General features: G+C 40.9%; 1 protein-coding gene across 2 annotated transcripts in view; it reads right to left on the bottom strand.

Moving 5' to 3' along the window:
* Positions 1-621: 621 nt before the first annotated feature.
* The window catches only part of Cd109 (CD109 molecule), a 113,724-nt gene continuing 88,285 nt past the window's right edge, over positions 622-26,060 (bottom strand). The window contains exons 24-33 of one of the 2 annotated variants that reach the window (XM_029482122.2): positions 22,543-22,624; positions 20,226-20,454; positions 18,249-18,414; positions 15,279-15,466; positions 14,684-14,851; positions 13,406-13,471; positions 9,068-9,207; positions 6,356-6,503; positions 4,077-4,179; positions 622-1,963 (exon numbers count right to left, since the gene is read on the bottom strand). In XM_029482122.2, coding sequence (XP_029337982.1) covers positions 1,797-1,963; positions 4,077-4,179; positions 6,356-6,503; positions 9,068-9,207; positions 13,406-13,471; positions 14,684-14,851; positions 15,279-15,466; positions 18,249-18,414; positions 20,226-20,454; positions 22,543-22,624 — 1,457 coding nt within the window. In that variant the 3' untranslated portion in view covers positions 622-1,796. The remainder of the gene's footprint in view (positions 1,964-4,076; positions 4,180-6,355; positions 6,504-9,067; positions 9,208-13,405; positions 13,472-14,683; positions 14,852-15,278; positions 15,467-18,248; positions 18,415-20,225; positions 20,455-22,542; positions 22,625-26,060) is intronic. The other variant, XM_021172854.3, reaches the window with a different exon arrangement.

The following is a 26,060-nucleotide window of genomic DNA, read 5'->3' as shown; positions in this document are numbered from 1 at the left end:
GTGTTTGGTTTTTTTTTTTTCTTCTTCTTCTTCTTCTTTTTCTTTGTTGACCTGCTCCAAGTTCAGCACACTTCTTGAACCAAGGCAATGGACCTGCAGAGGTAGTGGCTGCCCACCTCCATCCATTCTGTACCCAACCCATCATCTGTCACCACAGACCCAGGACACCTATTCTATTATATTATATTATTCTATTATATTCTATATATTATATTGTATTATATTATATTATATATATAGATTTATATTATATTATATTATATTATATTATATTATATTATATGACACCTATGAGCCGACAGGGAATGTACCTGTCTGGTAGCCACTGCTAACCCCACTGCATTTTGCTTACTTGTCAATCAGTGGTCGCCCCTGCCTGCTTCTGTGCAGAAGATTTCGAGTGTCTCCCCTCAGCTTCTTTCATTTTCCTCCAGCTCTTTCTGTCCTATGAAAAGAGTCTGGTCATTTTATCCTGGCCCTTGTTCACCTGGTCACACAGCTATTTCTAAATAGATGAAAATATTATAAAGCAAACTCTTTAGAGTTGTGTAATTATATATCCATTTGAGAGAGAAAAGTAAAACACAGAATTAAAGAGCAAAATTAAACCACTTCTTAGATTGATTTGTTTTAATCTTTGAATGTTTACATATGTAACCTATTTCAGGGTACTCAAAAGGGATCGCTGGAAGGGAGAGAAGGAATGAAGAGATGAGGAAAGAATATTTCTTTAAGTGCTTACAAAAAACAACAACCAATAAATCCCATACTCCAGAATCAATTTGACTGAGAACACAAGAATCTTCTTAATGACTTACAGCATCACTGGGCACCAAACAGCCCAATACCCAGACCCTGTGGCTGGAAGAGACTGAACAGAAGCCAGGACCAGCACTATCGAACTTCGGGCAGAATTGTGTCCTGACTCTCTGAGGTCTTCAAGCTCAGCTTGTTTCCCAGGGGGATGGGTAGGCTGTGACACAAAGCAATATTCCTCATACCTTCGGTTCAGAGTGTCTCCTGGACTGAGCTCTTCTAGGCCAAGTCATGTGGGCATATGTCAGAGGGTTCTCCAGCTTGCACTCCTGAAGCAGGGTCAGAGTGAGACTGTCGCCATGACAGAAGAGAACACCCCAGCAACCCTTGAAGGCAACTTTCAGTGTGATACAGCAGCATGATACAGGAAATGTTTAAGACAGGAAATTTTCTCTATAAAGAGATTGGGGAGAGTCAAGTCTGGGGCATGTCATCAGAGCTGCAGCAGAAAAAGACCATTTTACTTTTTAAAACTTACTACCTACATTCTAAAAGAGAGTCAGCGTGCTGATCAGAGAGTCTCACTGAGACAGTGGGATGGGCCTACAGCAGAGTCAGGCCAGATGTGGGAAGGAACAGAGAGCAAAGTACCTCCTGTTGCTGCGATGACACCAGGGCAGATGCTGAAGGACTGGATACAGGAGAGCCCCCGCCCCTCACATCTTTTACAAAACAGGAATAATAGAAAATAACATTTTTATTCTAGCAAAAACAAATGCATCTAATAAACTTTCTTAGAGAAGGAGATATAAAGAGACACGGCGTCGTCATCCTGGTCATCTTCCACACAAAGATTGGGTGAATTGTTTTACGTGCTTACACAAGCTCTGGCCTGTTACACTCCCCAGGCCCCCCAAGAAAGGGAAACAATTGATTTTCAGAACCGTCAGAGGCAATCATCAGTTGTAGAAAGAAAACAATCACACTTGACTTTCTGGAAATGCTAGTTTTAGACGGAGTCCTTGAAAAATAAATCATAATCAATGTTGCACAAAGTACAGAAGGATGGAGCAAAAGACGAGAAGGCTCGAAGAACGTCGAAGGGAGTCCGTGGCTCCGTCCGTGTGTGACTTGCAGTTGGTGTCTGGACTGAGGTAACATGAGGACAGCTTCACCTGGGTGTTGTAGCTTCGCACTGCCTGTCTCCCTGTTTAAAGAGGCAGACATCCAGGTTACGTCTCCTCTGTTGAGGAACAGTGATCTTGCTGAGCATAAGGGTATCATGAGGTGGTTAGTCTTCACATGGTTTATTTTTTCTTTACCAGAACAAATGCAGTGCTCAAAAGGGGGCGGGGGCGGGGGGAGGAGCACAGATTGTAAACAAACGCCAAGAAACAATGTGTTCAGCCCAAGTCATCCACAAGCTGTTGGCCAGCATTAAAAGGCAGTGAACTGGCGGCAGCTGCACACACTAATCTCTAACTGAAGCGGGGAGAATTTTAAAGCTTGATTCGTTTCATCTTCTCAAGCGCTTACTTGGGGATGATATTTTCTACTCCATTAGGATCCCTGGGAAGAGTGTCTAACCCAGGTTTCACTAAGAGACTCTAAAGATGCTAGGAAGTCATCTATGCCCCTGATGTTAGACAGGGGCACACTAGCCAACACTGCTCACACCAGGGACAATTCGTAGCACACACTGATATTTTTAAACCGCATAAATAGCCTATCACAATATAATAAACTCACCAAAACAAAACCAGCTTTGTTTCAATGTTTTTAAAAAACTAAATGCGTACTAACTTATAATCCATCAATTTGAGGTACATTTTATACTATCAATGCTATTTTAAAGACTATATAAGGTGCATATCACGTTATAAAAAGCTCACTGAAAAACTAAACATTTTGTTTTATAATTCTAATAATTTTTTTTATTTTCTCCTGTTTTTTTAAAGATTGTCTTCAATATTACAAATGTATTTTCAGATAGTTTAAAAAAACATTAGTAGGTTTGATTTTTACTATCTTTCTTAAATTCATTGTAAAATAGTTCCCTCATAAATAAGTTGTTTTCCACAAAGTATGTATTTATATAAACACATATAAATATATGTAATGTATACATTAAATATTTGGCATACAACATATTATATATAATAAAATCTGTATACATATACCTTGAATCTTTTCTCTTTTTTTGTTTTGTTTTGTTTTTTTTTTCGAGACAGGGTTTCTCTGTGTAGCCCTGGCTGTCCTGAAACTCACTCTGTAGACCAGGCTGGCCTCGAACCCAGAAATCCACCTGCCTCTGCCTCCCAAGTGCTGGGATTAAAGGAGTGCGCCACGACCACCCAGCAAATCTTTTCATTTCTTAAGTGTTTAAAATATTTTGTATGCACCTAAAGACTATGAGTTGTGGGATTTTTGCAACTAGATTAAATAATACTTTGGATAGCAGGGGACTGTTATTAGGTCCCCACAGTATATTCTATCCCTTCACCTTAGGAAAAAGGTCCTACACCTCTCTTTCAAATATCCCACAAAACCTTGGGGGAATCCTCATCAATGACAGCTGAAAGCAAAGGACCAAAGTGGGTGGGGTTAATCCCAGGAGAGAGAACCACCTGGCACTGCACCTTTGTCTCTATACCTTGGAGTACTCTATCAAGCATTTCCAGAACAGTGAGCTGGCTCACCTTATTTCAAATGAAATTACCTGCAATTACCTGATACACAGTTATGTTTGCCCTTCTCATGCATTCCAATATTCCTGAAGTACCATGAGCACTTATGCAGAACAAACCTTTAATATTAGAAACTCTAGCCACAATTACCCCCTCACACAGCTTCAGTCTGAGTTCAACTTTTCCTAATTAATTTGGTAGTCTGCCTGGAGTTCCTGGTGAAGAATTAAACCCCACGGTATTATTCCACTCCTGTGGAATCCCCCTTCACCTCAGGGGTCAGACACACTAGGGGCTTGGAAAGAAACAAAAACTTGGAAACTAAACATAACTAGACACTGTTGGTTTTCTTGTGAAGTTTGTAATTATCGCATAAACCGTAAACACACTCATAAACACTATAGGTAGAATATCCCTTTTTAACGTTCCTACCTATACTAAAGAATGCCGCGTGAGCCTTATAAATTGTCAGTAGTCTTCATTTACAGACAGCCTGCCGCCTGCATCTCCTCCATCCACACGTTTTTCCTTCCAACCAACTGTCCCACAAAACTAACCCTGCAAGATGTCACTTTAAATGAGTCAAATGCCTGCCTTGATTCCCAAAGTCTTAGAAACCCCAGATCCACTTACTTGGTTCATAGTAGTCCATTATAGATACTGAACCATCTCGAATATTTGAAACTTTGTAGTCTCTCACAGTGGGAATATTAACACAAAACTGGGATTCATTTACCTATAAGTAAATAAATAAATAAATAAATAAATAAATGATTTGAAGAAGCTGGCACACAGTGTGTTCATAAAAATATCTGAGACATTAATTTTTCTTTCATTTTAGGAAATAAATAGAAACTAATATCTGGGGAGAATTTCTGAATGTCAGGTAGTATAGTTAAGAACTTATTATACATTTTTCTTATTTAAATTCCAAAACAACACTAATAGCATAGGAATGGTTCTTAGTCCTCTTCTACTAAAGGGGATGCTTGAGATTCAGAATCATTTAGTAGACAGCTAGCCTGCTCCTGGGACCACCCAAATCTGTGTCTTGGGCAGTGCATCGCAGTTCTAGCTGTTGCGAATGATTCAGAGAAGCCTAAGTCTACAGACAAGGACCAGTCCATGGAAGCCTTCCAGAGAGACCCCAGGGAAGGGATGCATGCCACAGCTCGTGAGGGACTGACACTTATTTCTATAAATGACCCTGATTTACAACTGTGAAAATGTAAACCATCTATCATGGAAATCAATATAGATATCTGTGTGTGTGTGTGTGTGTGTGTGTGTGTGCATGTATGCATATGTATATATTATCTGAATACATACACACCACACACACATATACACAATATTCCATGACAAAGCTATGCCACTCTTGAGTATGTACTGAAAGGACTCTAACTCAACCACAACCCACCCATTCATGTTTCTTCCTGCACTATTCATAACCCCAAAGAAATGGAAGCAGCCTAGATGAGTGAATGAAGAAAATGTGTGGCATACATACACAGCGGAAGGTCCGTTTAGCCTGAAAGAAAATTAAATCACAGTATTTGCAGGAAAAGAAATGGAACTGGAAAGTGTTGTGTTAAACCAAGTCAGACCCAGAGTGCTCAACAAATACCATGTGCTTTCGCTCAACTGAAGAGCCTAGATTTTAATTTTGACACGTGTTTATGCACAGGATGGGGTGTGAGACACTAAACCAGGAAGGAAAACATGAAGAGGGTGGGGGCACAAAGGATCCTAATGTGGGGAAAGGGTAATGGAATATATGTGAAGTGAAAGCAGAAATGGAGGCTACTGGGAGAGAGAAAGGGTGTTAGCTAGAATGAGCAGGGCCGTAGGGGCATTTCTATATACAAATGAAGATGCCATAATCAAACCCTTCGCCTTGTTTGTCCGATTATAAAAATTAATCAAAAAGGAAAAACGATTTAAAAAGAAACTGCTTATCAGGGCAGTGGAGAGGGTTCTGTGAAGTGTCTTCTGCAAGCAAGAGGTCCTAAATTCAGATCTCTGGAATTCACATAAGAAAGCCAAGCATGACACCATGTTCCCGCAATCTGGCACTCAGGAGTCGAAGACAGACAAATCCCCAGAGCTCGCTGACAGGCCAGCCTACATGAACCATAAGCCCCAGGGTCACTGAGCTATCCTCACTCATAACAAGAAGGTGGAGAGTGATGGAGGAGACAGTCAGTGTCAATTTATAAACTCCACATGCACATGCACACCAAATGTACACACAAAAAATTAATATTCCAAATGACTGTATAATATATATGCAAATATATATGTATACTATATATACATAATACTCCAATAAAAACTTACTCAGCTCTTTATAAAAAGACCTTCCTCGGGTTCATCATTAATAGTAACTCTCACACAGTGATATCTTTCTTTAAACTTGTGAGTGTATCCATGGTATGTGTATGTATATGTGGTTTATGTGTATTTGGTGGGGGCGGTGTAGATTCACCCATGCATATGAAAGCCAGAAAAGAGCACCAGACATTCTATTCTATCAGTCTCCACTTTATTCTTATGACCCAGGGTCTCCTGCTAAACCTGGAGCTGGGCTGACTGCCAGGAGGCCCTGGGATCCTCTTGTTTTCGCCCTCCACAATGATGGGGTTACAAGCATGTGTAGTCATGCCCAGTTTTTTGTATGGGTCCTGGGAACTGGAATTCAGGCCATCACACTGTACAGAAAGAGCCCTTACCCACTGAGCCATCTCCTCAGCCCCAGTGAGGTCTTTTAATAGAAAAAAATATCTGATTGTCATATCAAAATCATTCAAAAACAAAAAAAGCTGAAATGATGATCTAATACTTAATAGGCTTCTAAACACCATACACAGAACCTTCCACAATAAAGGTTTATGAAACATCTTACTACTTACAGAATCTAAATAAAGGTTGAGTTTCCCGTTATCATATTCCACTTTCTTCAGGGTCTCACTCAGAGGAATTGAATCTGAAGATGCACTAAAGCCACTGAGAAGGTTCACTTCCATAAGGACCATGCCTGTCCTCTCTGAACCCAAGTGACTGTATCAAAGGAAGACACAAGGAGAAAAAGAAAACCTTTAGGAAAAACTTCAACACATGATCTATATGTAAAACTTAAGTCTTCCAAATATTGCTCTAAACACTGTTCAAGCACAACTAAAATTCACTATAGGAACATTTAGAACACGTTTTCTTCTAGCTGTGGTAGTTTTATAACTTGTGGTGACAAGTGGAACGAGAGCTATAAGTGGATTCTTGAATAGGATGCAATGAGGAAGGCTCGGCTTGCAGGCTGTAGCAGGGACAGTGCATAACCATTCAATGGGTTCTAATGGCACTTTATACTGGTTCTAAACTAAATATTTCTCAAAACATTGGCATTCTTTCAAAAGTTGGCAGTACCAACTTCGGCTGCTTAAAACAGATGAAGAGAGGTGTCACTTGGCCTCTCTGTGTAGGTCCCAGTCTGAGACACAGAGGTATGATACTCAGCCAGTATTTGATAAATGAATCAATCAATCAATCAATCAACCAATCAAGAGAAAAGCAAGGGTGGAATTACTGACTGGCTAGAACTATCTAGTAAGGCCTAAAGGAGATGCATGTAAAGATTTCGTTTAATGTCTGACATATAGGTTTGGGATACATATAGGTCCCTCCTATGATAGTAAATAATAATATCTTGATGTTTTCATTCTTTAATAGAGACCAGTTACAAAGTTAAATAAAGAATAATGAAAGTCCTGTTTCCTTTCCTGCTGTAGAAATGCAAATAGCCCCAACTGCTGGTCAGAATACTCAAGAAAGGGGGAGGGGGAAGGGGGAATGGGGCAAACACATGGGCTGTTTCATCTCAGTCAAATGACAAGATCCAAAGGTACAACAGATAGTAGTAAATAACTAAGAAAGCTGAGTACCTAGATCAACACCCAGAGATAACCTTCATAGAGCACCAGTGGCTTCCAGCCCAACAACAAGCTGAGTTCATCATTGAAATGCCTTGAGATATTTGAAAGGAGCATCCTAGATGCAGAACATTTGAAAGTCACTTCTTTCTCAACACCAAGCAATGCTGGGGTGAGAAGACAGACTGACCAAGGAAAGCTTATGAAGCCTCTGGATTTAAGAGCTTTCTCTTGGTTGTTCTCAAAATCATGTGCACAAGCATAAGTAACAGGCTGGAGAAGAAAGCTGCACAGCTCTACTGGGAGATGAGCATTTCTGCAGAAATGAGATTTTCAAGTGCTTCTAGATACAGACCAATTTAAGAACACTTCTGGAAGCTTCAGTTACTAGCACACAATTACCCAAGACCAGAATCTTCTAAAGTGGAGTGTTTTCAGTATCTAAAATAACTATTCTTTTTTTCTGGATGTGTATGCTGTTATAAATTTTGGACCAAGAGTTAAAGGTAAATCTGAAACCAAAATGAAATTATTTCAACAAGAAAATAACCGTTTGTAACATTAAATAAGATTCAATATTTTACAGTTTTCCTAAATTAGACTTAAGTTTTATGAGGTTATATCTTTATCATCAACCACCCCAGGATTTTGACTAGGTTCACTTGGAGTGGGCCTCAAATACCATCATAAAGTGTCTAGTTATCCCCAAATACTTGCACCATTATCACATCAGTGGGCACATCTTGCCTGGTGGGTTAGAATTGTAATACACAGGATCAACAGCAGGGAGAGATCACTGGTGAGTGTTCTACCCCCACACCCTACATAGCACCTTCCCTCAGAATGAACACTAGCCAGGAAGGAGAGAGCTGGAAGCCCAGCTCGTCCACCTCCATTTCTCTATATCCTGTAACCAGAATGTGTGATGTCTTCATCAGTAGGGTCTTACCATCTGGTTCTGATGAACAGCCAAGAGTAATGGCAATAGCCTGCCTACTTTTGGGGTCCTCTGAGACCTCTCCCACCATCAACTCCTAGGAGGGTAATCCACAACTGGCACTGGGAAAGAAACAACTTCCTTGTTTGAAACTTTATGACTAAATGGCTCAGTTGGTCAAAAATGAGCTTTGTAACTGGAGCTCGAGCCATAGAACCCAAGGTGTAAGGGAAGAATCAACTGCAGAAAGTAGTTCTCTGAATTCCTGATACATACCATGCCCCACGCATGCTCTCACTGAGATGTATGTATCCTAAACCCAGCAAGAATCAACAAACAAGAACATTTTAGGGGCTGGAGAGCTAGCTAGGTGGTTGAGTGTGCTGGCTGGCTGTTCTCATGGAGGACCTGGGTTCAATTCTCAGCACATATAAAGTAGATCACAACCATCTGTAACTCCTGCCCCAGGGGACCTCATGTTCGCTCAGGGCTTTCTCAGATTCCCTCAATAAAATAAAATAATCTTAAAGAATTTATTTACTTCTATCCGAATTTGTTATAAATACAAAGAAAACTTGTGAACATTTTTGGCCGACCTAAGAAGGGCTTAAACATAGTTACCTGCACTTCTAGTATGAAATCTGTGGAGCACTGATAAAAGAAATCTCTTAATAGGGACTCCTGCAATGGTCCCACTTGACAACCATACAAATTAAGCCTTGAAATCTACTTTCTTAAAGGATCCGTTCACAGATACCTACCTTGTGCACACATTCAGATTCAGGTGACTGATGTCGTCCTCATTGTTCACAATGACGTCTAAATCAAAAACTTCTTGATTTTCGGTAGATCTCTGTCTTCTAGAAGAACCTGAACCTTTCACGTTATAGTCAACATTAAGCTGCAATAGAAAAAAGTTTCAATTAGCTTAAGTGAAGTTATAGACATCAGAGAGATGACGGCCACCTCTTTATTAAACCACCTCAATTTCTATCTACATGAAACTTAGCATATGTGACAAATTAACAGCAGTAAGCTGTTTGCAATTGTCTAAATAGTAGGTAATAATTCTTTTGTAATAAAACCAATTAAAGTTATGGTTAAAAATTATTTTTAAATTACTTTAAATTTGTGCTTAAATTATTTTTTAAAAAAAGTACCAGCCAAAAAAGTAAGCATCCTTATCCAATGCTTTTGTAAATGTTTGTCATTTTTATTGAGAAAATTATTAGGTGATACACCAAAGTAATGTCAGAACACTAGGGATGATATTTGTAGGTAAGAAAAAGAAGGGGGGGGGGAAGGAAAGCTACAGACAACCTTCTCGAAAGCATTGACTAATGTGTAATTAATTTAGTAATTTCTAAGCTTTGCTATTTTTTTTAAAGCTTTGCTATTTAAATGGAACTTCAGAACTCCCAGTAAGACAGGTCAAATTCAAATACCACCTGTCCAAATGCTGAAGATTAGATTTCATCATAAACCATTTTTCAAATATGTTAAAATAAATGACAGGTCAACGGAGTCTTTTTCAGCACATGCATCTTCTGTACCTAGCTGTGGCATGAACCGTACCATGGGAACAGCAGAGCAATGTGAGGACCAGTGTCTTTCTCAAAGCTTCCCCAAATCAGAAGCTTAGGAATGTGCTCAAATTTCTCTAGGCTGCCTCATCCCAAATAGAATGGAATTTTTAAATATTTCCTGCATCTACGTATTTTGAAACAGAATATCATAGATATTATAGAACCTGATATTACTATGTAATACTGAATTTCCCTTTAATTCTACTTGAAATGTATACATGACCCATGCACACCTCAGAAGCAAACATCTGGTACTCTTACTGTATTTAAGCACTTTAAACTATCTCTTGCTAAGCCTCCTCTCCTCAAATCTAATTTTTCTGTTTTGCCACAATACAAGTTCATTCACTTGCTCCTTCTGAGTGTGTTACTCTGGATATTTTCCAAGTCTCTTTTTTTTTTCAAACTACAACAATTAATTATTAAGTATAATATTAACTAGGATTGTCCCCAGAGCAATTGAAGAGCAGCTTTCTAACATCCAAAAACTATCTGTTAACATTAGCATCTGCCTTTCCATGCATGAAGCTGTCCCTTTAAGAGTCTAGTGTCATCAAGCAAGATGGCTATGCTTATCACTAGAGCAATGGCTAGCATCTATCTATAAGGATAGGGGTTGAGAGTGAGCCAACAGTAAAACTCAATTGTCTATTCACACAACTTCAAAAGAATGTATTCATCATCTCTTAGACTTTTCATGCCCCGGTACGTAAACATTTACTGCAAACCTGAGAGCTCCCTTTGCACTCTTTCCAGAGATCTTAGAAAAATATTCACAAAAGGGATCTCAATTCTTATTTCTGGGTGGTTGAGCTTTTTACATTTTCCCTCTTTCGTGAGAAATGCCTATGAGTCCCTCTCTCTTGTCTTCTGAATTTTGATACAGACATCAACTAGTGACCAATCTGACCAAAAGGTCTGTGTTTCCCAGTGTCCTTCAAACCTCCATCAATAGCTTCCAGCCAGCGCAGTGCTTCCAACAAATGTGGTGATTTAAGAAGACTAAGTTTCCAATTTTGTCTAAAAAGTGCTGCATAGTTACTCTTGGATTTATGTTTTGCAACAAGCAGCAGTCTTGGGAATAAGAGTTTCCCGTGGTTCTTCATATAGAACCACATAAATTATTTCCTATTTTTTTATTCTCACTGGAGAAAAAAAAACATTTCATTTCACTATAATTATTTTTCCTTGCCTTTTTTTTTAAGATGCTCCCTGTGTCTTGACTATCATGCAAAATAATCTTAGGGAGCCAGATTGAAGGCTCAGCCAATAAAAACGCTTGCTGTGCAAACCTGACCAGCTGAACTCTTTTCCTGGAACCCATAATGAAAAGAGAAAGCAGACCTCCTCACATGCACAGAGGTACGTGTGCACCAACGCGTACATACACATGCACATGTGCACCAAAAATAAATAAATCATCCTTTCCAAAAACCTTGAGAACTATTGGGCAGTTTCCAAAACGTATCCGTTTGGCCAAGTGTGTCTTCCCTGTTGAGCAATCATCACACCTGCACTGCCTAACTCGGTTCAGTTTGGCACAAACCAGGCATCTAGAAGGAGGGGATCTCAGTTGAGGAGCTGAGTCTTCAGGTTACATAGGCCAGGCGGCAGCTCGGAGGGGCATTAATGATTGGCGTGAGGGGGGCCAGCTAACCGGGGCAAGTGGTCCTGGGTTGTATAAAAAAAAAAAAAAAAAAAAAAAAAGCAGGCTGAGGAAGCCAAGGGAGAAAGCTAGTAAGCAGAAGTCTTCCATGGCCTCTGTTTCAGTTCCTGCCTCCGTGCTCCTGCCCTGGCTTTCCTTCATGATGGTCTGACACTGAGTTGTGTAAGTCAAATAAAACCCTGCCTTTCCAAGTTGCTTTTGGCCACGGTGTTTTATCACAGCAACAGAAAGCCAATGAAGATGCTCTTTCTCTCAGTTAAAGTAACTGTACCAGGGTTTTTAAAAAGTCCTTTTTGTTGGACCCTTTTGGAAAGGGGAGCAAACTGGGAGAGACGGTGGCCGGGACAAGTGTGGGTAACTAAGGGCGTAACTGTGATCAAAATATGTTGTCTGCATGTATGAAAATGTCATGCTAAAAACTACTACCAAATAGCATTAGTGAAGGCTTTTAAGAATATCTTTTTGCGGCCGGGCGTGGTGGCACACACCTTTAATCCCAGCACTCGGGAGGTAGAGGCAGGCGGATTTCTGAGTTTGAGGCCAGCCTGGTCTACAAAGTGAGCTCCAGGACAGCCAGGGCTACACAGAGAAACCCTGTCTCAAAAAACCAAAAAAAAAAAAAAAAAAGAATATCTTTTTGCTCTAGTAGCCATTTTATTACCCTCTAAGTGCTTGTTTGGTTTGTTCCCACTCAGGCCTTGTCATTTGTTCTCCGGATTTCCATTAAGATTACTTTAAAGGCTCTACAGTCTATATAGGTCTTCAGTACGATTACTCTAATCAGTGCTTTTCATGCTATCTCCCTTTTAACTGCAGCACTCATTGACCTTCCAAAGTAGACTTGTAAGCATTTTCCTCCTGCATCACGGCATCAAACATAATATAGTCATGCTCTAATTTTTTAATTTGCTACTTCATGAGGTTTTACTTTAAAGAAACACAATGTATCAAGACAACTTATGAAGCCATACTGACCTTCATATTCTTAGATAAATATTAAGAAGTTACAAATAAAATACATATTTATTCTCAGGCCCTCACATTGTATCAACTAGCAATGTAAATTTTTAGTTTCATTTGAAATTTTAAGTGTGTGTGTGTGTGTGTGTGTGTGTGTGTGTGTGTGTGTGTATAGTCTTACACACAGAGGCCAGAGGTGCAGGATTCCTCTAGAGCTGGAGTTATAGGTAACCGTGAGCACGTGACATGGGCGCTGGGACTTGGTCTTTTTGGAAGAACAGCCTTTGCCCTTAACCACCAAACCATCCCTATAGCCCTCAACACTATAATGTTTTAACTGTGTTTTCAAATACAACAAAAAATGTAGGCACCAAGCAAGGTGACACGTGCATGAAATCTCAGCACCTTGGAGACTGAGGCAGGAGGATCACAAGTTTGAGACCAGCCTGAGCTACAATGTGTAGCTGTGTCTACATAGTAAAACCATGTCTCAAAGGAAAAGAGGGGGTTTCCCGACTGTTTGTATAATTCACACTGGTGGGTTTCAACTTAAACTTCAAAAAGCAAGCAATCTCTAAAAGATGTTTTTCAAGTAGATTGCCAATACAAATAATTAGTTTATGCTCTAGTTAGTAACATCTCTAATACTTCTTATTAAAGAAGGAAACATATCTAGGGCAACATGGGGAAGTAGGTTTTCTTCCTCCTTTCCCTATGTGCATCCCAGGGATCAAACTCAGGCTCGGCAACAAGCACCTTTATCCCAGGAGGCATCTTGCCAGCCCTCATTAAAAGCCTCACACAAGCTGTCTAAGTTAAAGGCTTAGCAAAGGATGGTTAACAGAAGTCATACTTCACCACACAAAGAGACAATCACACAGACATACCTGACAAATAGCAAATCCCGAGCCATGTGCAGAAACATTAACAGTGATGGGATCTAGCGCTGTAAGCTGATAAAGGTAAGAGAGAGAAAGTGAGGGAGTCGAATTTGCCACAGACAGATCATTCCCAGTAGCACGAGTTCTGTGCCGTATCCCACACCAGAAGCAGAGGTAGTCCTGGAGAATGCTGGGAGCTCTGCATGGTCTCAATGATCAAAGGCTCTGTCTGCATCAACCATGTAACCCGGGCGAAGTGTTCTCCAAGCTCTTTCCCCCCAAGCCTTTGGGGAGGCACAATCCGTGCTCCTGACCAGAGTGCTCCCCTGTTGGAGTTGAAGCATGTCTCCCCGACCTCCCTTCATCAGGGCCGACCATGAACACAATCACTATGCTTAGCTCTAGCCTTCTTTTCCTGTGTCATGACTCCTTCTTCACCTATCTGGCAGCATAATCTTTTATTGTATTTTAAAGTAAGAATGACTGTACGTGTTTCTAATCCCAACATCCTGGAGGCAGGGGCAGAAAAGAATTATGAGGTCGAGGCCATCCTGGACTACATAGTGACTTCTATGCTACCAGAAAAAAAAAACATAATAGTGGTGATGATGATGATGATGATGCCAGACAGTGGTGGCACACACCTTTAATCTCAGCACTCAGGAGGCAGAGACAGGTGGATCTCTGTGAGTTCAGGGCCAGTCTGATATACAAAGTGAGTTCCAGGACAGCCAAAGCTACACAGAGAAACCCTGTCTTGAAAAACCAATTAATTACATAATTAGTTAGTTAACTAACTAATTGATTAACATATAACAATAATCCTACTCCCAATCCTCACTGTACTAAGAGAACAGGAAATACAGCTGAAAGAATAAGTATATGAGCCAGTGGGTTTAAACCCCAGGTCTACCATCCCTCACTTGTCTCCACTGCGAGTTTTCTGTGTCAAACTGTGGACAGCAGGCTTGGCCTGAGGCCTAACTGCAGGAGCACCTCTACAATGTCCATGCAACGCTGACACTCAGTAGGTATCACTCCTTCCCACTGGGAAAGCGTTCATATCTTCTCTTCTGCCCATCTTTCTTTCTCTCAAAGGTCCCATCTCCTCCACCCTTCCTTAGTAAAGAAAATCCAACCAAAAGCAGGACAGCCTGTCTCTACCTTTCTATGGAGCTCTGGGAAGAACTCTTTGTTGAAGTGAATTAAACTTGACTCTAAAAAGAAAAATTAAAACAGTATTCCAGAATAAAGAACCATCTACGCAGGTTTTAAACGACCCACCCCTGTCTTCACCTCTTCCTGCTGAAGGAGAAAGAGGTTCTGGGAGTCAATCCGGAAGTGTATGGATCTTGGTATGCCAGGCCCTGTGACGGTCAGTTGGATATCTGTATTTTCCTTGTGCACAAGGGCTGAAAATTCAGATAATGCCTTCAGGGCCACAACAGTATCCTGTTGAGAAAAAAAAATAGTTATGCATTTTTTTTCTTGAAGTATCCAGCAAGATCTCCAAAGAAAACAGTGAAGGCAACATTTGGGAACCTGCTGCACAATTTTTCACTCTTCTTGAGAGAAGACTGCTTTCTCGGTCCTCTGGGGGTCTCTTGCTAGGAGTATGCAAGAGGCTTAACAAACTACTACCACACAGACCTGAGCAACATGCTTACGTCAGTTACCGCAGACACAAAATAGCTAATAAAGATGGAGAACCGATAAAATCTTTATGTACTGGATATGAAGCTCAAATAAGAAAAGCACTAAAATTACCATGTTAAGCCTTTCATTTAATGTACGGAACTCGTTATGAAAGGCAGCTATGCTTTTCATAGATATTAGAAATTATCTTTTTTTCAGGGGAAAAAAATCTATCATCTCTCACCTGAGTGGATACAAAACCTCCCAGGCTGTTTCTTTGCTGGATGAGCCACCTCATAACCGGGATTCCCTCAGACACATGGTGCAGCGTGTGTGCCAGCAGTGCATAAGCAGCGATTTCAATGTCCACGGAGCGCGGCTGCCAGGACTCAGAGAGCGTGGGTCCTGATGACAACCAGAACTGTGTGTCTCCTAAGAAAAAAGGAAACCATACTGAGCAAACGCCAAAGAGCTTACGGTTGATACAAGAAAAACATGTCTGTAAACGTTCAAGCTCTATTTGACCAGCAAAAAGCAGATTATATATATATATATATATATATATATATATATATATATATATGCCTATATAAGCACATATAAACATGTTACATTTTAAACTGTTACAGTGTAGAAATTTTCATCCTTTCTTTGTTGCCTGCGTTTGAGAATGTTTTGATTAAAACATTTTCCCAAGGGAAACACCATATGTCTGGAGCAAGACTAAACAGTTATAAATAAAAAGGGGAAACATACATACACATACACACACACACTATATATATATACACACACACACACACACACTTTTTTTTTCCTTCCACAAATAGTTTCAGGCACTTGGGAAAGAATCCTGTTCCAAGAATGTATCAGAAACCAGCTCTCATGGTCTGTCAGACCGCTCCCCTTTTCTGTCCACTCAAAGCTTATGTTATAAATTCAAAATCCAGGCCCCAAGAACAACTGAGCAAGCATGGCTAGGTCAACAACCTTCCCAAGATAATCCTGCTCTAGCCTGTTAGCCCCTCCTGCACGAAGGCCTCTGCTTGCTCTCATCCTCAAGACGGTGATGGAGAGTGAGACAAGAATCGCAGTCGGCCCAGAACAAATTCAGGTGCATGGTAGCGTCTGTGTGGTACATTCACTCTGCAACCCTGGCACAAGTAACGAGGACTGGACCTAAACTATTAACCTTAGTGTCTGTCTCTACAGTCTGTTCTGAGAATTATTCTCTCCTCTCTCTCTCCCTCTCTCTCTCTCTCTCTCTGTGAGTGTGTAAGTGTTTGAGTGTTTGAGTGTGTGTGAGTGTGTGTGTGTATGTCTGACTGTGTGTGTGTGTCTGTGTGTATGTCTGACTGTGTGTGTGTGTCTGTGAGTGTTTGTATCTGTGTGTCTGAGAGTGCATGTGTGAGTGTGTGTGTCTGTATGTCTGTGTGTGAGTGTGTGTGTGTCTGTATATCTGTGTGTGGGTGTGTATATGTATATATATATATATATATATATATATATATATATATGTGTGTGTGTGTGTGTGTGTGTGTGTGTGTGTATGTGAAGGGCTATGTGTGTCTGAGTGTGTGTGTGGGAGTGTGTGTGTGTGACTGTATGTGAAAGTGTGTGTGTGAGTGTGTGTATGTCTGTGTGTGAAAGTATGTGTGTTTGTGTGTTAGTGTGTGTGTGTATATATCTATGAAAGGGGTGTGTGTCTGTGTGTGTCTATGAATGTGTGAGTGTATGTGTTTGTGTGTGTCTGTGAGTGTGTGTATTTGTATGTGTGTGTATGGCTATGAATGTGTGTGAAAGTGTGTGTGTTTGTGTGTGTATATCTATGAAGGGGGGTGTCTGTGTATGTGAATATGTATGTATGTATGTGACTGTGTGTGTCTATGAGTGTGTGAGTATGTGTGTTTGTGTGTTTGTCTGTGAATGTTTGAGCGTGTGTGTGTGTGTGTGTGTGTGTGTGACTGTATGTGAAAGTATGTGTGTGTGTGTGTATCTATAAAGGGGATGTGTGTCTGTGTTGTGAGCATGTATGTATGTATGTATGTGACTGTGTGTGTCTATGAGTGTGTGAGTGTTTGTGTTTGTGTGTGTGTCTGTGAGTGTGTGTATGTGTGTGAATGTTTGAGTGTGTGTGTGTGTATGTGTGTGTGACTGTATGTGAAAGTGTGTGTGTGTGTGTGTGTATCTATAAAGGGGATGTGTGTCTGTGTGTGTGAGCATGTATGTATGTATGTATGTATGTATGTATGTATGTGACTGTGTGTGTCTATGAGTGTGTGAGTGTTTGTGTTTGTGTGTGTGTCTGTGAGTGTGTGTGTGTGTGTGTGTGTGTGTGTGTGTGTGCATGCGCACACTGGCTCCCTTAGAGCTGAGGTTATATGCCTTTGTGAGCTGCTTGGGTCCTGAGATCCAGATTCTAGTCCTCATGACAGGGCAGCAAATGTGTTTAACTGCCAAGTCATCTCTCCAGCCCCACGCTATCTCTTTTCAAATGAACAGAACTTTGAATCGGTGGATACTATCTAAAATTACTTACACACACCAGTTCACCCTAAGACACACTTTGATCTCTGACTACTTTATAAGAACCTTTGGAAGAGTAACATCTGTACTTCACAGGCCAGAAACTCAAAAGAGTAACCAACTCAAAGGGAAATTCAAGGGAGAACCTGTCTAAAAGAAGATGCCAGGCTGGGGAGTTGGCTCAGTGGTTAAGAGCTCTACCTGATTTCTGGCCAAGCAGAACTAGCTGTTACTCCAGTTCTGGGGAATGCACTGCCCTCTGCTGGCGGCTGTGGGCACTACATGCACATAGTACACAGACTGGCAAAACACCCATAGTAAGTAGGTAGGTAGGTAGGTAGGTAGGTAGGTAGGTAGGTAGGTAGATGATAGATAGATAGATAGATAGATAGATAGATAGATAGATAGATAGATAGATAGATAGATAGATAGATAGATAGATAGATAGATGATAGATAGATAGATAGATAGATAGATAGATAAAAGTCAAGTTCAAGTCCTGGGATGACAAGGATCAATTCAATATAACATAACATGCAGATCACATCTGGTCTTGAACTGATCTGCATTTTTCATCTTATCCAAACGATGCAAATGTCATAAATATCATAATTAACATACAAAAGTTTTTCAATCTATTCTATGAAGCCCAACATTCCACAAGCCTCGGCTGGGTCCCAGGCATTACCTTCCTTTTCTGATCGCTGCATCAGCAAGTTCAAAGCCTCCTCTGCTTTAGGGCTCCCAACTGTAGACAGGGCATAGGATATAATTGCTAAGGTATAATTGTCCGAAATTCCTCTGCTGAATTCAAATTCCAAAAACTTGATTGAGTCTTGTAGATCGATATTAGGCTTGGAAGAAAAACATGCATATTTTACTACTTCCCCTTATGTAAATAAAAAGTTCGTGGAAACATCCACTCAAAGGATGATTCCAGGCCTGTTAAATATCTGACCTCGGTGTAGACAATGGGAATCAACAATGTTTACTGACATTTAAATATCTGCTATATATCCTGAAAATAATAGTACTGTTCTGTTGCTGTAACCAAGGAGACACTATTCTTAGAAATAAATAAATAAACAAACAAACAAACAAATGCAACTTCTAGAGCCTCTTTATCCTGCTGAGTATTATAAATCCAAATGGCAAAAGAAAACTATGGCTTCAGGAATATGCTTCTCGTATGAACCCTAGGAATTGAATCTCTAAGCCCAGAGAAAAGTTTGTCTTGCACAGGTCCAGTACTAAAGTGAGAAAACAGTCAGGTTTAATAAAGAGAATGGCTACTGAGATTGAGAAGTGGGGCCAATAAGCAATATGGCATCAAACAGCCAGAGAGCCCTATGGCAACATTAAGGGAGAAAGAACCTGTAGAGACCATACCCAGTGGATAGGCAAGGCCCCCAGTTGAAGGATGAGGCCACTCACCCATCTCAAAAATATTAATACAGAATTACTCCTGTCAAAAGGAAATGCAGGGACAAAGAGTGAAGCAGAGACTGAAGGAAAGGCCATCTAGAGACTGCCCCACCTAGGGATCCATCCCATCTGCAGACACCAAACCCAGACACTGTTGCAGATGCCAAGAAGTGCTTGCTGACAGGAACCTGGTACAGCTGCCCCCTGAGAGGCTGTGCCAGAGCCTGAACAATACAGATATGGATGCTCACTGCCAACCCTCAAACTGAGCATGGGGACCCCAATGGAGGAGTTAGGAGGAGGCCTTTTAGAGATGAAGGGGTTTGCAACACCATAGGAGGAACAACAGTATCAATCAACCAGACAGACAGAGAGACACACACACGCACAGAGTACCCAGGGACTAAACCACCAACCAAAAAGTACATGGAAGGACCCATGGCTCCAGCTGCATAGGAAGGAGAGCATTGCCTTATTCATCAATGGGAGGGGAGCCCTGTGGAGGCTCGATATCCCAGCGAAGGGGAATTCTAGGGTGGTGAGGCTGGAGTGAGTGGGGGAGTGGGGGAGCACCCTCATAGAAGCAGGGCAGAGGGGTGTGGGATTGGGGGTTTGTGGAGGGGAAACTGGTAAGGGGGACAACATTTGAAATGTAAGTAAATGAAATAACCAAGTTTTAAAAAGATGATTACATCTTTGCATGGGCATCCATCATCATCTACAGCCTTGCCCGCTTTCCGCTCTTCTGCCAAGTTTCAAAGGTGAGAAGTTTTCACTAAATTAACAGACAGTGCAATTATTCCCTACAGGTTTAAAGATCTTAAAAACAAACTAAGGAAAAAAATCCTTCAAGGTGACTGAGGACGTAGCTTGGCCGGGCGTCTGCCTCCCCTGAGCAACACCCTGGGCTCAATCTATAGCACTGAAAAAAAAATTCACTTCAACTTGCTAGGACACATTTCAAAATTCTAAAGTGCTTTCTCCTAACAATGAAACATTGCTGACCTCTGTTCCAATAACAAGCACAATGCATATATTATTACAAAGCCTTTCAGCGTCCCCTAAGAATGGGTTACTATTTTTCTCTAAATTTTGGAATGTGTGCCCAAATGCAAAGGCATAGCTATACAAACACAGATTTCACATGCCATGTAAAATTGCAAAGTACTTCCCATTTCAAGACACATATTTGACTCAGCAAGATCCACTTTATTTCAATTTGTGAAAAAAAAAAAAATACCTGATACTTTTTGTATCCCAGGACAGAAGTCACAATATAGGCTGTAAGTGTTACTGGGCTTTTGGTGCCCCCTTGAAGTTCATTGTGAATCACTCTTCCTGGCTCCCAAAATTCACCATTGAATTTCTTATGTGCATTAAGCCAAGTATATGTTCTGTGTAACACATCCTGATCAATATCTATATAGTAATCAGCTTCCAGAAAGCATCTTAAAACAAATGCTGACAGCCTTGGAGAAAAAAGAAGAAAGCACATAAGATACAGTTAAGCCCTAAGTTCACGCTGAGCACATGAAACACAAAACAGTTCCCCTTCGGAAAAGTCACCAGATATAAAACAAAAGGAAAGACAGCAAAGAGACAATATTAAAAAAACAAAAAAACAAAAATGTGTCTTAGCTGGTAGACCTGGTTCTTATTTGGGCATGACTAAGAAATTTCAGATCAAATCACAGAACGTCACATTTGAAAATGAATTTAGGAATTATCTGCTTGTTATTTAGAAATAATCTTATGCCAGTATTTTACAGGTTGAGAATCCAGCCTTCCATGGTGGTTAAATTACAAAATGGTGCACATCTCTTGACTGCTCCAGGCATGCACCAAAAAAACTTCACAATGCTCAGCTCAAAGCTTTAGATAAGCATTTGACGTTCACAAGCAAAGCTCAGTACTTTACCTGAGAGAAATGGGTAGTTTTCAGTCCTGTAGAACTGTAAATTAAAGGTCAAGCCTCCCTGATCCACATATGTACGTTTACCATCTGCTGCCAATACCTAGAAATGGTGTGTGTCTATGTGTCTGTGTCTCTCTGTGTGTGTCTATGTGTGTGTGTGTGTGTGTGTGTGTGTGTGTGTGTGTGCCTGTGTAGAAGCCCAAGGTTAACACTGAATGTCTCCTCATGTCTTTCCTCATTCTCTCCTACCTTTGTTTTTTGAGACAAGGTATATCACTGAACCTGAAATTTACCAACTGTACCAAACTGGATGGCCAATGAGCTTCAGAGACCTGCTTGTCTCCTCAAACACCACCTAATCCCTCCCATCTCATAGGCTCATGACACCATGATCAGTTTTTCACATGGATTCTAGAATCCAAACTCAGTTCTCATGCTTGTGTGACAGGCACTGTACTACGTGTAGCATCTCCCCAGCCCTAGGAATAATTTTTAGAGAGAGAAAGAAAAGACATTAAAATAAGAATAGAGCAGAGCAGAAGGAAGGGATATGAAGGTGGAGAGAAGAGAGGAGATATATAGATTATATAGAGGTACAGGTACAGAGACAGATAGATAGATAGATAGATAGATAGATAGATAGATAGATAGATAGATAGATAGATAGAGATAGATAGATAGATAGATAGATAGATAGATAGATAGATAGATGTGTGAGGGGAAAGAAAGAATGAAAGGTGGGTACAAAAGTGGAAGGCAGGAAGAGAGATTATACAACTGAAACCCCTCATAACAAAAATGTATAGTATTTCTCGTACACTTCACAGAACCATGCTACAAAACATTTGTATTTGTGGGGAGAGGGTTAGAGGACAGACAGGATCTCAGGCTGTGGCCCAAGGTGGCCTTGATCCTCCCGCGTATACATCCAAAGTGCTGGAGTTACAAGCTTGAGCCACTGCCCAGCAAGAACAGCAGAGTGCAAAGAATGCCAAGTGGGAGAATAAAGTGCTCTCAGTTACAGATTGGCATCTGGCTTCTGAACAAGACAACGGCCAAGGCAGTATGTCTCCTCAAAGCCCTACGGGAACTTACTCTAGCATCCAGGCCTCCTCTATTGCAGGCAGACAGAGAAGACCACCCCAGTCCTTGAAGTCAGCCATAGCAGACAGAACAAGGAGTGGGGGTAACTGTCCCAAATCAACCACAAGGATTGGAGGCAGGAGGACATGCTGTGGACTTACTCCTTAATCCCAACATTCTTCCTTTTTCAAGAAGTATGGTCGTAGGGAAACCACCCAGGCTATTTTAACAAAGCTCTTGCACTAAAATCAGAGCTAGCAACACAAATGGCACAAGGGCATTTTTCTCGTCATCTGTACCATCATCTTAAAGAATTTTTGTTGCAGCTTTTCCGACAAAAAAAAAAAAGTATTTTTTTCTGTTTCTAAATAGAAAGCACTTGATTTGCAAATACTTTACAATCATTATTAATGACCTCTTTTAAAGGCATGCTTGGTAAAAAGCAGTTACAACATCCACACAAATAGTCTTGTCTGTCCATCCCATGGCTACTGCAGCCTAATAAACACCTGATCTGTGATGCAGAATTGTTTAATTAGAAGAAAAAAACCGCACTTACCAAGTGCTCCCAGAAGAGTCACTGTCCCCAAAAGCACTGAAGGAGCCATCTTCCCTCTGATAAAGAAGCTCCCTTTGGTAACCTGAAGATACATAAATCCAGGCACAATCAACCCACTTGCTATGGCATCATGCTGGGGCCGTTGGCAAAGAGGGGAAATAAGAAGTGATACCCAAGACCCTTTGGGTCATCCAGAAGCAAGCAAAGACAAGGCTGAGCTTCACTGACTTCCAGTGTTCACCAAAGGGTTTCCATGCTTAGCTAAGATTGCCTGTGGTCTAGGGAAAACACTATCATAACTAAAGTTTAAAGCAGAGTACAGAGAGCACAGCTGATTTCTGTCCTTAGACTGACAACAGAGGGAAAATTACAGACAATCTAAGGCAGTGTTTTTTAAATGGCTTGATCATGGACACCTGAGGCAAATGATAAAACCAACTGGTCTTCTCCACACCAATTCCATACTTCACGTTTACACACACACACACACACACACACACACACACACGGTGGTAGTAATGAAGTATTACTATATAAGTAACTTAGGATACTTTGGAGATGGCTCACTCATAAAGTGCTCACCACACAAGCATGCGGACCTGAGTTCAAGCCCCTATCACTACCCCAAAAGGCAATCACCTATAACCCCAGAACTGAAGAGGCAGACTATCTGGAATTTACTGGTCAGTCAATGAGCTCCAGGTTCAGTGATAGACCAGACTCAAAAACTAATAAGATGGAGATATGACTGAGGGAGACACCTGGTATCAGCCTCTGGGGTCCACATATGATTGTGCATACATGTACCCATATGCAGCGTACATACACAAAAATACACACACAAATAAAGTAAGTTGTGAAAGTGTTAATACACCTGCTTTAATGAAAGCAGAGGTTTCTTATACTTGCAAATAAATTATTGCAAACGAAGGGAAGTTGGTTCACATTTGCAAAGCCATACAGAGTTCAATGTCCAGTGTTAGAAACTGTGTGGCTGGTGGGATTGCAAGCTTGTACAACCACTCTGGAAATCAGTCTGGAGGTTCCTCAGAAAATTGGACATAGTACTACCGGAGGATCCAGCAATACCTCTCCTGGGCATATATCCAGAAGATGTCCCAACCGGTAAAACGGACACATGCTCCACTATGTTCATAGCAGCCCTATTTATAATAGCCAGAAGCTGGAAAGAACCCAGATGTCCCTCAACAGAGGAATGGATACAGAAATTATGGTACATTTACACAATGGAGTACTACTCAACTATTAAAAAGAATGAATTTATGAAATTCCTAGCCAAATGGATGGACCTGGAGGGCATCATCTTGAGTGAGGTAACACAATCACAAAGGAACTCACACAATATGTATTCAGTGATAAGTGGATATTAGCCCAAAACTTAGGATACCCAAGATATAAGATACAATTTGCTAAACGCATGAAACTCAAGAAGAATGAAGTGTGGACACTGTGCCCCTTCTTAGAATTGGGAACAAAACACCCATGGAAGGAGTTACAGAGACAAAGTTTGGAGCTGTGATGAAAGGATGGACCATCTAGAGACTGCCGTATCCAGGGATCCATCCCATAATCAGCTTCTAAACGCTGACACCATTGCATACACTAGCAAGATTTTGCTGAAAGGACCCAAATATAGCTGTCTCTTGTGAGACGATGCCGGGGCCTAGCAAACACAGGAGTGGATGTTCACAGTCAGCTATTGGATGTATCACAGGGCTCCCAATGGAGAAGCTAGTGAAAGTACCCAAGGAGCTAAAGGGATCTGCAACCCTATAGTTGGAACAACATGATGAACTAACCAGAACCCCGGAGCTCTTGTCTCTAGCTGCATATGTATCGAAAGATGGCCTAGTCGGCCATCACTGGAAAGAGAGGCCCATTGGACTTGCAAACTTTATATGCCCCAATATAGGGGAATGCCAGGGCCAAAAGAATGGGAATGGGTGGGTAGGGAAGTGGGGGGCGCTAAGGGGGACTTTTGGGATAGCATTGGAAATGTAATTGAGGAAAATATGTAATAAAAAATATTAAAAATTAAAAAAAAAAAGAAAGAAACTGTGTGGCAAGCCCGTGGGCATCACTGAACAGTCCACCTCTCCTATGGAATCCTGAGCTGCTCTCCCTTGGATTTTCTACTACAAAGCCTGCATCTGAGCATCTGGATTAAGGAATAAGACAGAACATTATGTTTCACGGTGATATTTGAGATTGATAATAAAGGGAATGTATATATATTTATAGTAAAAGCAAATTTTTCTTAGTTTTAAGAAGAGAACATTAGTTTATAATCTTCATTTTTATGCCTAAAATATTTCTGATAGACAAATTGAAAATCTTTATTTTGTATTCACATTGTACAAAGAACTGCGAGAAGCCCCTTATAAGTAAAAACTTGGGTGACTCTAATAACCCTAAGATGTGATGTCATTATTAACCTTTTCATGAGATAACATAAAATGGGTCAGAGCTGAGATCAAGGCATGAAATCAGAATTTATGGAAATTACCACGCAGGTAGGTATCCTCCAACCCTCCCCCCATCAGTGTCAAAAACTAGCCTTAGTCCCCCACTAAGGGCAGCCAGTCCAGAGGAAACAGGGCTCGACCATTTTCAGTTGTCAAGTGGATCAATAAAACAGATCCCAGACTCCCAGCTCTGCTCCTATGGAAAAGAGAAGGAAAGAAGGGAAACCAGGGAGAAAAGCTGCTTTGACTCTCTGCGGCAGTCTCTTCTGACACTCCCTTCCTCGTCCTACACTGGCCATGCATGCTGGAGACGCCTTGGCTGCTTGTCCTCCAAGCAACTGCCTATGTCAGGCCTAAACTCCACTCCATTAGCAGGAAAGGACACTGATGACGTGGCTATAATGTTTACTGTTAGTATCTAAGTTGGAGATTTTTCAGCACAATAGATGAGCAAGTCAAAAGCTTGGTTTTCTCCAAAAGTTTACAAATAAATAAGAGTATCACTCACATGATCACTGTTTTACAAACAGCTCTTTTTGTGTGGCAAATAATAACATAATAATCATAATTATCAAACATCTCTGAAAATTAAAATACAGAAGTTAGGAAGCTGTTGGGTACCAATCTATAAACTACTGCCTACAATGGGTCAGATAAGACGCAAATCTTTCCAGTCATGAGTTTTCTCTGGGCTAACCATGAACGTAGTCACAACTTATCAAACTAAAGTTGAAAGCACTGACTACAGAAATAAAAAAAGAACAGCCCAGGGCTGGGGTGCAACTCATCAGTAGAGCACTTGCCCAGTGTGTGCCTTGCTCAGGGTCCAGTTCTGAGAGAAGAGAGTATTTTAACAGACGAAAACAGGATTTCAAGACTCAGTCAGAGTCTCACCTGTAATGCAAACTGCAGACGTTGTCATTTAAACATCTGAAGAAAAGGCTCCTTAAGCAGATTCAATAGATAAAGGCTCCTGCTGCCAAGCCTGGAGACCTGGGTTTGACTCCCACATGAGAAACAAGAGAACCAAGT

The sequence above is a fragment of the Mus caroli genome, unplaced genomic scaffold (genome assembly GCF_978045245.1).
Source record: "Mus caroli unplaced genomic scaffold, Mus_caroli_1 scaffold_11, whole genome shotgun sequence".
In the NCBI taxonomy this organism is placed as follows: Eukaryota; Metazoa; Chordata; class Mammalia; order Rodentia; family Muridae; genus Mus; species Mus caroli.
Note: the sequence above shows the minus strand (reverse complement) of the source record. Positions and strands in the feature narration are given on the sequence as shown.